This window comes from Castanea sativa, chromosome 2 (genome assembly GCF_040712315.1).
Source record: "Castanea sativa cultivar Marrone di Chiusa Pesio chromosome 2, ASM4071231v1".
NCBI lineage: Eukaryota > Viridiplantae > Streptophyta > Magnoliopsida > Fagales > Fagaceae > Castanea > Castanea sativa.
In genome coordinates this window covers 10,822,955-10,839,409 of record NC_134014.1, presented here as the reverse complement: position 1 = coordinate 10,839,409, position 16,455 = coordinate 10,822,955, and the positions used below count along the sequence as shown (strand labels likewise).

At 36.6% G+C, this 16,455-nt stretch overlaps 1 protein-coding gene across 1 annotated transcript; it reads left to right on the top strand.

The window, feature by feature from the left end:
- The first annotated feature begins 6,224 nt into the window (after positions 1–6,224).
- Positions 6,225–14,477, top strand: LOC142625772 (sucrose synthase 2-like). Its single transcript, XM_075799485.1, has 15 exons — positions 6,225–6,387; positions 7,986–8,118; positions 9,085–9,236; positions 9,419–9,611; positions 9,932–10,050; positions 10,162–10,378; positions 10,647–10,742; positions 10,875–11,048; positions 11,807–11,923; positions 12,032–12,198; positions 12,480–12,704; positions 12,864–13,185; positions 13,277–13,521; positions 13,598–13,736; positions 14,351–14,477. Exons 1-15 carry the CDS (start codon positions 6,323–6,325, stop codon positions 14,387–14,389), a joined length of 2,403 nt encoding a protein of 800 aa, XP_075655600.1. The 5' UTR covers positions 6,225–6,322; the 3' UTR covers positions 14,390–14,477.
- The last annotated feature ends 1,978 nt before the right edge of the window (positions 14,478–16,455 follow it).

Sequence of the window (16,455 nt, the reverse complement as noted above, 5' to 3'; positions counted from 1 at the left end):
TTCAAACTTCTTTACAATTACAAAATACTTGCGAGTTGTAAAAAATTACATTAGGTAGAGATAAAGAGAAAAGGCTGGAGAGAAGAGGAAAGTAGTCACTATTTCAACTTTATCTTCAAATGGCCTTTGGGATCTTGGGGGAGCTGAGGTTGCACCGAGGAGTCAGCAGCTATCCCTTTGCCTTTTGGGTCATCCTTCACAGTTATTGGAATTTTTTGGTCATCCTGGTCATCCTTGGAAGAGTCTTTGGGATCACTTGAGTGCTGTGTATCCTCTAGTACCTTTCCTTCTGTTAGATCAACTTTCTTTGGGAGCTGACTTTCAGCAAAGGCAGGATCTTCAGCTATCTCACTTTCTTTGTCCTCAGCTCCTTGTAGGTCAGCATCATCCTTGACGGGAGGAGGGTCAGAGGCTTGAATGGCTGGGGGAAAGTAGACAGTCGCTGGCTTCCAAAGGATGAAGGAAGCATTAACCCCAGCTCGGGAGAGTGCCTCATTCCATACTTGGAGGCAGTATTGCCTACATACCTCAGGGACTTGAGCCTTGAAAGTTTCTGTGGTCTCTGTTACGCCGACCTCGTAACCTTCTTGTTCAACTCGGTCATTTGCCTTCTTAGCCTCTTCTTTTGCATGGATGGCCTCTTCTTTAGCCCTGATGGCCTCCTCTTTTGCCCTTTCCGACTCCTTTAAATCATTTTTGAGACCCTCAATCAGTTTTTTTGCAGCGGCGAAGTTCTCGTCAGCTTGCCTAAGCTGTAGTTTCTGGTCCTCGGCCTGCTTCTCAGTTGTTTTTAGAGCAGCATCCAAAACTAGACCTCTTACTCTCTACTTTGGTCAGATTATCCGAGACCTCTTTTAGTTTCTTCTTCTGCAAGTCAAGGATTCTCTAGGAGTTGTCACGCCTTAATTCTTCGGCTTTGAGGGACTTGTAAGTGCTGATAACAATCTCCTCTGCCCTGTGAGCAGACTGAACAGCCTATGCATAGGAAATAGCAAAATCATAAAAACAAAGTTAGAACTCTACAAAAGTAACAAAAATAGAGGTAAAACAAGACTTGGGTGAGATCCTTACCATAGCAAGCTCCTTCTTCAAAGTCATGAAGACATTTTGATCTCTTATCCTTTTGAGCTCACCCATGTCCTCGGGTAACAGTAAGGCTTGCTCTAATGCATTTGCTACACAAGCAGCCATCCCTGCATCAGAGTTCTTGATGGTTGCATCGGCAGTGACCGCGTAGTCGTCAACGGTCATCGCAAGGGCCCAGATTGGGGCATGTAAGGTTGTATGGGACTTGGTCCATTTATCTGACCTCGTCTGCACTGTACAGGCCAACTTTCCCTCCTTTTCAAGCTCATGTTCCTTGGGAAGAGAGTCTTTCCCTCCATTAATCACGTCTTTCCCTTTTGACTGATCTCTTTTTCTTTTGTGGTCAGCCAGGTTAGTGCGCTGAGATTGGGTGGGAGGAGGAGGAGGAGGGATCTTGGATTCAGGGTTTTTCTCAACACCTTTATCTTTAACTTTGGTTTGAGGTACCTTGGGAAGCTCTTGGGTCCCAACCTGAGCTTCCAGTACGTCCTTGAGACTTGGCTTTGGCTTGCGTTGGATGCCCATGATGTCAGGTTGTTGGGTGATGCTTGGTAGGATTGAGGAGGATGCGGCGAGGACAACAACTTGGTCTTCAGGAGAAGGGGGTTGATTGAAAACCTCGAACTCGTCCTCAGAATCGGATACTTCGACAATCCCTTCTTCTTCCTTTATACTAGGTTGGGAAGAGGTTGATTTGCCAACTATGTTTTGAGTTGGAAGAGGGATTAAGGGAATACCGTCTGGTATAGGTTTAGGGGGTGATACGGGATGTGTGATAGGGTGCCTTGAGGAATAACAGTTCCCTCAGGTAGCAGGAAACCTTCGACAGCGACACTTATCTGGCGTAAACGCGGGTCCTTGGCTCTTATTACGCACTTCGGCTCTTAGAAAGCCTTGGAGATAGGATTATAGTCGAGGATTAGATAAGCCGCTCGAAGTTGGCCGTCTGAGTGTACAAAAACTTTAGCCTTCAGTATCCTGTCTAATCTTGCGAAATCGACAAGATGAGGATGGCGATCTGCTGCGTGTGGATCTGGAAAAAAAATTGATGAGAAGAAAAAATTATTAGAGTAAGTAAATGTTTTATACAAATATAGGATTGAAAGAAAAGTGATTATGAATAATTTAATCGGATCCGGAACTTCACCTGGTGTTCCCTCCTTCGTCGGACAAGGAAGGCTGTCATGCCAATCCCCTGATATGAGTAGGTAGTCATTTTTCAGACCTCTGTTGGATTCAGGGAGGCACTTAATTAACCTAACCTCTAGATATCTAGATTTTAGATAGTATCCGCCTTGTTTCTTTAAGTAATGAAGATTATAAACCCAATTCACATCATGATGGGTGAGTCCTAGGTTCATCTTTTCATTCAGGGCATTTATAGAACCTCGGATCCTAAACACATGTTTGGGGTGCACTGGGTAGGGGTTAATCTAAACGCCCTGAGATAATCCCTAGTTATGGTTCCCATTGGAATTTTCATCCCTCCTTCTATGAATGCAATCATAGGGATTACTACCTCTCCCATTGCCTTTTTTTCGTACCACTCCCCTTCCGAGCATTATTTGAAGGATACCGTCGGTGGAATTTGGTACCTAGCCTTAAACTGTTCTATTTTTTTGCTTGAATCTACTAGCGATGCAAATCTACCCATGTTTAGGAGCAAAGTATGGGTGTGAGGGAAGAACTAAGAAATTATATGAGCCGAGGAAAAATAAACACCAGAGAGAGAAAAAGAGAAAATAATGAAAGATGGAGTCTGGGAAACTTACTTTAAAAACGACAGAGTCACCTTGGCCTAGTTCTGGGTAAATGTGAGAGCGTGTAGATTGCAAAAAATTGGCAGATACGCTGAGTAGGTATTGTAATATGTGAAATGGTTTGAATTATTGGTTTTTATACCAATTGAAATCATAAAGGCATGAAACTTCCCGCCTATGTCTCTATGATGGCCTAGTTCTGGGTAAATGTGAGAGCGTGTAGATTGCAAAAAATTGGCAGATATGCTGAGTAGGTATTGTAATATGTGAAATGGTTTGAATTATTGGTTTTTATACCAGTTGAAATCATAAAGGCATGAAACTTCCCGCCTATGTCTCTATGACATCCTCAAACGTTGGATGCGCATTATATCATTAGGCGTGGGGGACAGAAAGACGTCAGAATTTAATTTGGGGATGCTTCGCATACCGATACGTCAAGAACGTGCTAGAGGCAGTTCTAAAACCATCATGTCAGCAAAAGATGTATGATGCACATAAGCTAAAAGGTGACAAGTGTCAAGATCCTCCTTTCCTCCCGAGGTAGCAAAATAAGAATCTCGAGGGGTTATTGTAGGGCCATTGGGCCTAGGAATATATCTAGGTTAGCCCAAAGAGTATTCTTCGGGCTAAAAGCCCAGTCCGAAGACACAAGATGGTCCGAGGGTGTGTGAATGTTAATCCATGAGAAAATACTAAATAAATGAGAGATAATGTCTGAAAAGGTATGTCTGAGGAAGATTGTGTCCTCAGTTATATGAAGCTAAGGTGGAAGAAAGGTTAGTTAAAATCCACAGGCTATGTTCTAGAAGTTCCCCAGGCTATGTTCTAGATACGATACATGTGGAAGATAAGAAGAAGGGCAATAGAATATCTGAGATAAAGCTGTTTATCACCGCCCCCGCATTGAATGCTGTGCATATGATATTCTGGCCGCATTAATAGGGAGGTGAGACCTGAATATAAGGTTTGAAACTTGATCCCTATCTCCTGAGACTTTAGGGAAGATGGATGAGACAAGTATCTAAACCAGCAGTCTAACCATGAGGTGGAGGATGAGAAGGGGAAGAGGAAGGGAGTATAAATGAGAGAAGGGACCTTCGGCAAAAAGGGAGGCCTTTTTTGGAAAGAAAAGAAAGAAAAGTACATGGTAAATCTGACTGTCCACAATTGTAATCTATCTTGAGAAACAGTATTATAAACTATCCTCGGATTGTGTCTGAGGAGGAGTTTTTCATTCATATTCATATATACAACTCCTTATTTGTGCCATTGGGCCCAAAGCCCATTTTTCTTTGTTGTTTAAACCATCTTTAGAATCTAGATTTCAAGCCCACTATCTACAAATTAATTATAAAAAGCCTTTCAAGCCCTTTCCCTTCGGATTGTGGGTTAGGGGCTCAAATTGTGTCCTTAAAATATTTTTTAATAATATTTTAAGTGTCACATCAGTGTCACGTCAACTAATAGGGTGTTTCGTCTGCCACATAGGACTTTGCCGTTAGGGTACTGATGGTAGGGACAAAAACGAGATCGTTTTTTTTATTTTACGGATTCAAGTGGTGAAAATAATTGATGGAACCAAAGTGGGAATCGCATGAAAATGTAGGAACGAAAATGAGTTTTTAGCCAAATCCAAAAACAATGCTACAATACAAATTACATTATGATTTCACCATAGATTTTTTCTTCTCAATGAATTCGATTTTACATTACTAACTTGCATCTTTGATCTAAGATACATATTTTCTAAACTCTTGAATTACTTGTCTTTTGTTTGGATCTATCAACTTGTAATTAATCTGGTTTTTTTTTTTTTTTTTTTTGAAAAACAAACACACACACACACGCGCAAGAGAGAGAGAAAAATGAGTTATAACACAAAGGCACACAAGAACTCTACTAACAATTCCAAAAATAGCAGCATAGGAGGCAAGTGAGACAATGAGTGTCCCCATGTGCAGGATCTTGAAAAATCGGAATTAAGCAGGTTCGGTACAGACCAATTTGCTATTGCACTTGGTCCAAGTACCCAAGGTCAAATTGGGTATTTTTCTTCAATTTCTCTCGAGTTATTGGATCTACGTTTACAATATTTTCACAAAAAATTATAAGTGGCAAATTATTATTAGTTGTAATTTAAATTCACTATTAAAATTACTATTTTTTTACACTAATAACAGTCAGTAACAACTTATTATTTAAAATTTGTTGTAAAAATATTGTGAAAATATTGTAGATATAGTATTTATCGGGTTGAATTTTTTCAAATTTATCAAATAATGGCTATGAAAGTAGAATGAGATCCGTTCCATTTAATGAAGAAAATGTCTAAAGACACAAAAAAAAAATTATATATATACACATATATTGATAAAAAAATTTGACATATGCAAATATGGTTGATTGTTAATGGTAGTTAAAAAAAAAATCATTTTTAGTTGATTGTTAATGGTAGTTAAAAAAAATCATTTTTAGTGGTCAGTCCAGATGGTAAAAGCTTGCCAATTTAAGATGTGTGAAAAAAGTTGTCAAATTTTTTTGTGTATGTGTTTGGGAGTCCAATACACCAAAGGATAAGGACTCTACTGCGATCCTAGACAATCTAAAAATTCAAAAGCAAATGTTTCAAAAGTTGTAGATCAGAGTTGCTCCAAACCAAATCTTTCAAGAAGTGCGAGACATGACAAAAGAGACTACTCAAACGAGCCAAACACTCATACAAACTCACTCTCTAAATTTTATTTTCCATTAGTATAAAAAATAAATAAAATGTATTTAGAAGTCTAGTGGAAAATAGATTCGAGTTATGATATTGTAACTATCTTAACAACAAAAAATTCGTCAATTAATAATATTAAACCAAAGCAGTTTCAAAACGGTATGCCAAAATAATCTAGCATTTAAATATTATAGTTGACAAAGGAAAAGGGGCACTAAAATTGGAAAGAAAAAAGAAAATAAAATCATAGATCCGTTACTTTTGAAAACGCCACAGCTGAGCTGAGCTCTGCATGCAAATCGGTCCCTATGCTATAGCATAGCTGCTTTTGCTAGCTCCTCGCTATCTCCGCCTGTAGCGCGAATCACACACAAACTCGTCACTCTACTCTCGCTCTTGGTTGGTGCGTGCTTCTATCAGCTTCGTTCAAAGACTCAGCAATATTGTTCAGCCACTTCTGCCGCAAATCCTCAAACGCAGCCAGGTGCCGATTCACATTTATCACGGTTTGCTTCACACTTCGTCACACTCAGAGCAACGTCAACAACAACAATGTCCGTTTCTCTTTTGGCTCCATTCTCTTTGCTTTACTTCTACACCCTTCCCGATCTCACTTTCCTATATTCTGCAGCTAATAAATACTACCACCACTCTTCGTTTCCACTCTCTCTTGCTTTCTCTCTCTGGTTCTCTTCCTTTCTCTTTATTTTTCTTTCGCTTTCAAAGCTTTGTGTGTGATTTGAGAAGCGAAAAGATGCGAGACAGGCTCCAGGAATCGCTCTCTGCTCATCGAAACGAGCTCGTTTCGCTCCTTTCCAGGTTCCTCTCTCTCTCTCTCTCTGCTTGAATTGATCATGAAATTGATGGCTTGGCTGAGAAATTTGGGTTTTGGAATTGCATTTTGAATTTTTCAAGTACTCTTTTGCGCACACACACGCATGCAAACTTTATAACTTGAATCACTTGATGATGCTGACATAAAGGTTTCATGGTTAAGAAATATTAGATTTTTGAGATTGCATGTTGAGATCGAAAACATGCAATTGAAGATTTGATGAGAAATTAGGATTTTAGAATTACATTTCTTATTTCTTCAACTACTCTCTCTCTCTCTCTCTCCTATACACATGCTTTAATGGTTAAGAAAGATCAGGTTTTTGAGATTGCATGCAATTCTTCAAACTCATTGTGGCCTCTCTCTCTCTCTCTCTCTCTCTCTCTCTCTCTCTCTCTCTCTCTCTCTCTGTGAGCTTGAATTGATCATGAAATTGATGGCTTGGCTGAGAAATTTGGGTTTTGGAATTGCATTTTGAATTCTTCAAGTACTCTTTATAACTTGAATCACTTGACGATGCTAACATAAAGGTTTCATGGTTAAGAAATAATAGATTTTTGAGATTGCATGTTGAGATCGAAAACATGCAATTGAAGATTTGATGAGAAATTAGGATTTTAGAATTACATTTCTTATTTCTTCAACTACTCTCTCTCTCTCTCTCTCTCTCTCTCTTTTAAGCACACGCATCCACACACAGATGCATATACTGTGGCTTGAATTGTTGATGAGAGACTTTGTTTTGATAACATTGTGGCTTGAATTATAGATGAGAGCCTTGTTTTGATAACATTGTGGGTTTTGAGAGATTTAGGAACCGTTTGGTAACGTTGTTCTAGTAACATTGTTTGTATTTTTTGGAAATACTCTTTATAACTTGAATCACTTGACGATGCTAACATAAAGGTTTCATGGTTAAGAAATAATAGATTTTTGAGATTGCATGTTGAGATCGAAAACATGCAATTGAAGATTTGATGAGAAATTAGGATTTTAGAATTACATTTCTTATTTCTTCAACTACTCTCTCTCTCTCTCTCTCTCTTTTAAGCACACGCATCCACACACAGATGCATATACTGTGGCTTGAATTGTTGATGAGAGACTTTGTTTTGATAACATTGTGGCTTGAATTATAGATGAGAGCCTTGTTTTGATAACATTGTGGGTTTTGAGAGATTTAGGAACCGTTTGGTAACGTTGTTCTAGTAACATTGTTTGTATTTTTTGGAAATACGTGTAGGTGAAAAAGTGTGTGAAAATACGTGTAATGTTGTTTAAAAATTGAAAATTGTTGCTCAAAATCTCATACCAAATGGCTCCTTAACTTTTTGAATATAAGCAAAACTTAGATACTGTATCTTAAATTTTCCAATTAAATTCAACCACATGATAGTATTGAGCAATGCAGTAAAAAAGTGTTATTTATTCCAAGAACGGTTAAATTTAACCATATGATTTATTGTTCAATACAATTATATAGTTGAATTTAATTTGGGAACATAAGGTACAACAACTAAGTAACTGTACTTAAATTTTATTCTTAATGATGGCTTTCTGTTGTCTTTATTTGTCTTGCCAGGTATGTTGCTAAAGGAAAGGGGATACTGCAATCTCATGACCTGATAGGGGAGCTAGACAATGTTGTTAAGGAAGACGAATCAATGAAGATGCTCAAGGATAGCCCATTCAGCAAAGTCCTTCAATCTGCACAGGTGAACACACTCACCTTGATTCTCTACCATCATGATATATGATGCATTTCTTTTTTTTTTGGTCATTGATTTGGATCAGCTCCTTATGGTTAGACATACTATTTCAAACTGGGTGTATTTTAAATTAATGATATTGTCATAAAATTTCAGTTTTGGTTAGTATTCGAGTGAGGATCACACATGCCTCATTGTGAGGATGATTAGTTTTAATTTTCCTTTCCCCCTCTTGGGGAAAATCTTATTAAAAAAAAAGGTGACTCCTTAATTAATGTTGTTTGAGTGAGGGCATTTCAGGATTTTGAAGATGAGTTTGTTGGATGGTTTAGAGTTAAAAGAATTTATTTTTTTGAATACAAAATACAATGTGTTAAGACTTGGAATGCATTCTTCACTTTTGCTCATTGCCACATAAGTCACGTAGACGATAAGTTAGTTCTTGTTCATATATAATGATTCAGGAAGTTCATAACTCCGTGCTGCCTGTAGCAAGGGTTACTTGGTATAAATGAAAGAAAGTTTTTCATTTTACTCTTTAAGATTTGGGGCATTGTGTAATCGTATAGTCTATATGTTTAGTTAGTTTATATATCTATATAGTTATTCTTTCAAAAGGAATAATTCACCTGATTGTATATGATTTATTTGGAATGCCAAACCCAAGGTACCTCCCAACATGATGTGGGAGAAGCTGTTTGGGGATAAATCGAAGTAATGATCAATTTAATGGCCTTTTATTTTATGTTATCTTTTGGATTGTTGCATTGATTGATTTTATTCTTTTATTTTATCATCTTTTTGAATGTTCCATACTAAAAACTTTTGATTCAAAAGTGGTGTAAAAAAATGGCCGACTTTTTTTTTCATTTCCATTTGTCCATATACTTCAGAAGAGAATGACAAATTGCATGACTTAATTTTGCTCTGTTGTTTTAGTTCTACAAATTAATTGTTTATATGTTACTGTAGGAAGCTATAGTTCTGCCTCCTTTTGTGGCTATAGCAATTCGTCCAAGACCTGGTGTTTGGGAATATGTCCGTGTTAATGTCTTTGAACTCAGTGTGGATCATTTGAGTGTTGCAGAGTATCTTCGATTCAAAGAAGAACTAGTGGATGGACAGTAAGGGAACTCTCTGTTATTTAAATCTTGGGTGCTTTGTTTTATAATCCTGCGCTTAGTGTTTGAGTCATCTCATCTGGTATAGTGTTAGATCGGGTAAAAGAGATAGATTCTGTTTTAGTTCTCACTTCTCTTTATCAATGATTGTAATCAGAAATTGGATAATGAAATTTTTGCTACAGGTGCAATGAAAACTATGTTCTTGAACTTGATTTTGAGCCATTTAATGCAACATTCCCTCGACCAACTCGATCATCAACCATTGGGAATGGGGTTCAATTCCTCAACCGTCACCTATCTTCAAGTATGTTCCGTAATAAAGAAAGTTTGGAGCCTCTACTTGATTTTCTTCGTGCACACAAACACAATGGTCATGTAAGTTTAATTGAGCTAAGGATTTCACTGAACATTCTTTCTTTTGCTGTCATCATGATGAACCTGTAGTTGATAACTTTTTATTTTCTTTTGCTGAATTTGCCCTTACATGGTAGGATTATGTTGATATTCTTTTAGGACTGGCTACTTCTATTTGGCTTGAATTCAAGCTTTGTTGCAATGTGTTGTTTAACTTCATGGTTTAGTATGAGCATGAATAGAAGCCATATATGAAGTATTTTAGAACTGTAGCTGTTACATAAATTTCATAGGGAGGCCTTGAAACCATGTGATATTAATTTCACTATTATCCTATGCAGGCTATGATGTTAAATGATCGGATTCAGAATATTTCTAAACTTCAGTCTGCTTTGGCAAGGGCAGAGGAGTATCTTTCTAAGCTGCCACCAAGTACACCATATTCTGAGTTTGAATTTGAGTACGCAACTGTATCTATTTTCAAATAGCTTAGCTTTTCTAGCCTTGGAATTTACCACTTGGAAAAAAATCATTAAAATATTGTCTTTAAACTCTTCACTTTTCTTTTTAGATTACAAGGAATGGGATTTGAGAGAGGCTGGGGTGACATTGCACAACGGGTGTCAGAGACAATTCATCTTCTGTTGGAAATCCTTCAGGCTCCTGATCCCTCAACCCTAGAGACATTTCTTGGGAGGATTCCTATGGTGTTCAATGTTGTCATTGTGTCTCCTCATGGCTACTTCGGCCAGGCAAATGTTTTAGGTTTGCCTGACACTGGAGGACAGGTACAGTTGTTTTTAATTTGTTGAAATATGGAGATAATTTTCTACTCTATTTGGTATTTTGGTTGCAAAAACTTGATCGTACTATTTAATACTACATGCCTCAATGCGTTGCTTCTCCTTGCCCATAAAAGAGTTTCCTTTGTATATATGATGACCCTTTCTTAGCAAAATATAAATTAATAATCAAAAAAATTGATGGCCTACTCTACTTTTAGCAGGTGCAAATAATTTTATCCTGATACTAACAAGAAATTGTCATGTTGCACAGATTGTTTATATACTTGACCAAGTGCGAGCCTTGGAGGATGAGATGCTTCTTAGAATACAAAAGCAAGGACTGGATGTCATTCCAAAAATTCTCATTGTAAGTGTACTTATTTACTCGCGTAATTTGAAGCATTATTGACATTCAGCTATCCTTTATCTCAATTTATTTAGCATGGATTTTAACTCTCATTTTGGTATATTTGTTCCACTTTTATTAATGTCATTTAAGGTTACCCGACTAATACCTGATGCAAAAGGCACAACATGTAATCAAAGACTGGAAAGAATCAGTGGAACAGAACACACTCATATTTTGCGTGTTCCCTTTAGAACTGAGAATGGAATTCTTCGAAAATGGATTTCAAGGTTTGATGTGTGGCCATATTTGGAGACTTTTGCAGAGGTAAGTGTAGCAAAAACTTTGGTTTTCCATCAATTCGTTTTGTATTTAATTTTTATCTCTCTCTCTCTCTCTCTCTCTCTCTCTCTCTCTTCTTTTACCCTGTGACAATGTTTCTAAATGATTGAGAAATTAACCCAGGTAGGTTTTCAGTTTAATCTTTTCTTTTTGTTGGCCTAGTTGTGGAGAATGACATTTCACATAGTTTGCTTCCTTGCTGGCCTCACTCTCTCCAAATTGGAGTGTAAAAAAAGACCAGGGAAACTTATTTGATATTGGAAATCACTTTCAAACATAAGTTTCAGAAATAAATTAAGAGGGTGTTTGATAGAGTAGTTTGAGATGAGATTTTTGTAGTTTGAGATGAGATTTTTGTAGTTTTTTGAAATACGTGTGGGTGAAAAAGTGTATAATGTTGTTCAAAATGTAAAAATATGAGTTTGAGACGAGACCAAACTGGCCAAGAGGTTGGGAATTGAAAATTTGGAAGACATTTGTGAGGGCCAGCTATGGGCAATTTAGTGACTCTCAACAGTCAGCAGTTGATAAGCTATAGGAGCATACATCTTCTAAATTTTATGAGAAACTGGATTAGTATGGATTTTGTTTTAGGAGAAGAAAAGAGTTTAGTACAATTAGATATGCTTTATATTTCAGATTTTTTAATAAAAAAACAATTCAAGAATCTGTTATCCACTTTCTCTCATTGCATATATTGGATATTTTCATGATTTTTTTTTCTTTTTCGGTATGAAAATTAGGATGCATCAAACGAAATTGCTGCTGAGTTACAGGGTGTTCCTGATCTAATCATTGGCAATTATAGTGATGGAAACCTTGTTGCAACTTTGTTGTCCTACAAGCTAGGAATCACACAGGTCTGATGTGATTATATATTCTGTTCTTTTAGCTGCAATACTAAAAATCAGTATATCCACACACAGCATATCTACTGGTTTTAATTCTTCAAAAGTATATTTTTGTAGTGTAATATTGCCCATGCATTGGAGAAAACAAAGTATCCAGATTCTGATATATATTGGAGAAAATATGAGGACAAGTACCATTTTTCAAGTCAATTTACTGCAGATCTTATTGCGATGAACAATGCAGATTTTATAATCACCAGTACATACCAAGAGATTGCAGGAAGGTGAGTTTTTTCTTCTTCTTTTTTCTTTCGTTGTTTGGAACTTGAAATGGTTATTTGATCATCATCTATCCTTACAATGGAATCTCAGTTCAAGGCTGCTCTGAGTTTCTAGTAGTAACCATTGAGTTTATATGCATACTTAGGACCAACTAGATAATCTATTTCTTGGTTTGGCTAACTGGAATGCCACTCCAAATTTGTTGCTAACCCTTTTTTTTCCTGCTAAGATGATAGTTCTTTTTTAAGTCAAAATAGCCTAACATTTTTGTTCTTTGCCTCAGCAAGAATAATGTTGGACAGTATGAGAGTCATACAGCTTTCACACTCCCTGGGCTCTATCGAGTTGTTCATGGGATTGATGTTTTTGATCCCAAGTTTAATATCGTCTCTCCCGGAGCAGATTTGTCCATATATTTTCCGTACACTGATAAGGAAAGGAGACTTACTGCTCTACATGGTTCGATTGAAGAACTCTTGTATGGTACTGAGCAGAATGATGAGCATGTGTAAGTATCTTTTTGTGTTATATTGTAACTTCTATCAAATCTTGGATAAGATTTCTTTCAAAAATAAAAAATTGAAGGAATTATTTATTAAGCATTGGATTATACAAGTCACTCAAATCATTGATAATTGATCTGATAGTTCGTTAATGCGGGATGCAGTGGTGTGTTGAGTGATCAATCAAAACCTATCATCTTTTCCATGGCAAGACTTGATAGAGTAAAGAACTTAACAGGTCTAGTTGAGTGCTATGGTAAGAGCAACAAGTTAAGAGAACTTGTAAATCTTGTTGTGGTTGGCGGTTACATGGATGTGAAGAAGTCCCGGGATAGAGAAGAAATGGAGGAGATAAAAAAGATGCATGGCTTCATTGAGAAATACAACTTGCAAGGGCAGTTCCGATGGATAGCAGCCCAAATGAACCGTGCTCGTAATGGGGAGCTCTATCGCTATATTGCAGACACAAAAGGTGCTTTTGTGCAGGTATATAGTGGCGATGTATAGTGCAAATTTTGATTAAAATCAATTAAAATCTTCTTTTTTTTTTTTTAACCTGTTCTTCTTTTACTTACAGCCTGCTTTATATGAAGCTTTTGGTCTCACAGTTGTTGAATCCATGACTTGTGGCCTTCCCACATTTGCCACCTGTCATGGTGGCCCTGCTGAAATCATTGAGAATGGTGTTTCAGGATTTCATGTTGATCCATATTACCCTGATCAGGTTTCTGCAATTTTGATTGACTTCTTTGAAAGTTGCCAGAGGGATCCTGGCTACTGGGACAAGATCTCAGATGCAGGGCTTAAAAGAATCTTTGAAAGGTCTGTTTTTGCATTGTTAACATTAGGACAATTTTTGCCTTCCTCTATGTAACTGATTTGGCATTCAATTCTATAGGTACACATGGAAGATATATACTGAGAGGCTACTGACTTTAGCTGGGGTTTATGGATTCTGGAAGTATGTGTCTAAGCTCGAGAGGAGAGAGACGAGGAGATATCTGGAGATGTTTTACAATCTCAAGTTCCGGAATCTGGTTAGTGTCTTATCCTTCCCAATTCTTCTTATGAACCAAATTGCACTTGGAATGTCTGGACTCTTATTTGCCATGATCAGACAATTCGATGATGATCAAGTAGTTCTGTTCCTTGGTTGGAGTCAGGATTGAGTAATCTATACTTTTGTGCGTGTGTGCGCGCGCACATGTATCATGGCATCAATGGTTGAACTATTAGGCTAAGTCCTTGTTCTGGTCAGATGATGATCCGACTTTGATACTATTGATTGTAGTCATGAACTGTCACTAGAATCAACTAGTGTCAGCATGAGGTATGCTTTGTTTCGGGTAAAGCATAAACTTTTTAGGGCTTCACATGTATTAGAAGAGAATTTTTTTTGTTAAACCCATGTCCCAATCTTCTTTTCCTTAATACTGGTCACAGCCTAGAACTAATACCAAACACAGCCTTCCCAATTGCTCGATTTCAATCTGCATAGAAAATTAATGGAATTCTATGACCTTTTAGATGAATTATCATATCTTGAAGATTTTGCTTTCTTTTTCTTCTTCTTCTTCTTCTTCTTCTTCTTCTTCTTCTTTGTGCGTGTGCGTGCTTGTTAACTGTCTTCATTGCCTTTGTGGTGTTTCAGGTGAAGTCCATTCCGCTGGCAGTTGATGAGCAGAATTGAAATGTATGTGCTGAAGAAATTCTGTTTGTTAGTGCCCAGTAATGCATGTGATGAACAATGTTCTTGTTGCTGTTTAATAAGTTTCCAGGAATGACTTTGTTGTAATTTATTTTCATTTGGTAAAACGATGTAATAAATTCTCAATGGCTAGTTTCAATTGAGAACCATGAGGGAACATCAGAGTTTCTATTCTGGTTTTGAATGGGAAATATTTACGCTTGAATGATGTGTTAAACTAAAAAGTATCTAGAATATATTATTTTCTGGCAGCAGGAAGGCTGTCATTTTTAACTCCAAGGAATTGGTCTAGTGGTTCTCAAGTCTCACATGAGATCCTAAGTTTAAAACTCTTATGCATTTTGGGGCAAACCCAAAGGAATTCCCCACTCTAAATGTCTGGTTTTTGTGGGACGGGTAGACCTCATGGAATAATCAAGTGCTCGAAAAAGTCAGTTTAAGGTTTGGAAACCCTAGTGAAGGTTGTCATTTACAAAAAATATAAATAATTAATTTTCTTATTAATATACCCAAACCCCCCCCCCCCCTTTTGTCATTTGCCATTTTTGTTGACATATTAATTTTAGCTTCTTTTTTTTTTTTTTTTTAAAACAAAGGTATTCAGACCTCTTCAAATATCTTATTATTTCCTAAAGTATTTATAGTCTTTCCATCTCATACACACCAAGTTGTTATAGGGAGAAATTCCTCAAGATTAAAATTAGAGTTGATACTATCTAATTAGTGAGATCCGTCATAAATGTGAGGTGAATGATTACCTCGTCACTGTACTCAAGAATACTTAATATTTTTCCCACCTTGATGACCCTAATTCCTTCCTTGTGACCTATACTTGAGTTATAAGGTCTGTGGAAATTCCTGGAACAAAATTAAAGCTAGCCAACCAACAAATTAAATGGTCATGGAGGAGGCTGCCCCTCTCTTGGAAGGCTTAGGGTTCCCTTTAAGCTACCTTCTATATTTATTTTTATTACTTGTGATGGCAAGGAGAAAACCCATTGTGTAGTGGGCATATGTAACCATCCTCTCACATAGAGGTAGACCTCACAAGTGTGGGATCCACCTTTACGTGAGAGAATGGTTACATATACACGATACATTTTGCAAGGTTGTCCAAACTATTAGGTCGATTTGTTTTAAGGCCCTAGAATGCTCGTGGTCATAAACCATGAAAAAGAATTCTAATGTGTGTGATATCTTTATCAATTGCATTCCACTCACCAATTAGTTAATTGGTATGAGTTAGCCCTATTTCACTTTGCCTAAATTTCAATCTATTCAACTAAATTCCAGTCAATATGGTGATTTTCGGGCAAAATGTGAACAAAACTTTTTTTTTTTCCTTGATATTATATATATATTACTATTTCCTTCTTAGAATATGAATTTTGAAGTTTATTTAATATTTAATATTATTGTTATGAGTAATTTGAGTTACTAATTTGATTCATTCGATCTTTATTTTATTTTATTTGATATGTGAATTTAGTCATATTAGGTTAAACTATTGACTCATACTAAATTAATTGGATCCTTGTTATGTAATTATGATGTTACGAATGTGTAGTGATTGGTTTTTAATTGATAATTTGATATGGTATAAAACTATATGATAAAAACTTAGGTTTATTTATTTTGTGTTAGAAAAAAAAATCATTTTTTTATATATTTAAAATTAGTTGTATCTTCAAAAACATTATGTTGAAATAAATTGGTATTGAAATATTATGTTCCAAATTCCTAATGAACAAATTGAAATGGTCATTGGAATGTCATTGACAACTTTAATACACAAATTTGTTATATATATCAACCTAAATTACAGGATAGTAATTTGGTCACATTAGTTAGTAACACATCTGTAAGTGCACAATTACACCTTGACCCAAAGACAATCACGGGCTCAGGTCTAATGAGCCTTAAACAATAAAATTTGTAAAGTGTGGGCTTAGAACCTAGGTTAGAAGTACTGGGAGCTTAACAACAGGCTTTCGTAAATAAACACAAGTAAATAACGAACGACAATGACAAATGGATCTCCTCGGACT

Coding starts and splice junctions, on each gene's coding strand:
- LOC142625772 (XM_075799485.1), top strand. CDS start 6,323: ATGCGAGACAGGCTCCAGGAATCGCTCTCTGCTCATCGAAACGAGCTC. Junction 8,119..9,084: donor AAGTCCTTCAATCTGCACAG/GTGAACACACTC, acceptor ATGTTACTGTAG/GAAGCTATAGTTCTGCCTCC. Junction 11,049..11,806: donor ATTTGGAGACTTTTGCAGAG/GTAAGTGTAGCA, acceptor TATGAAAATTAG/GATGCATCAAACGAAATTGC.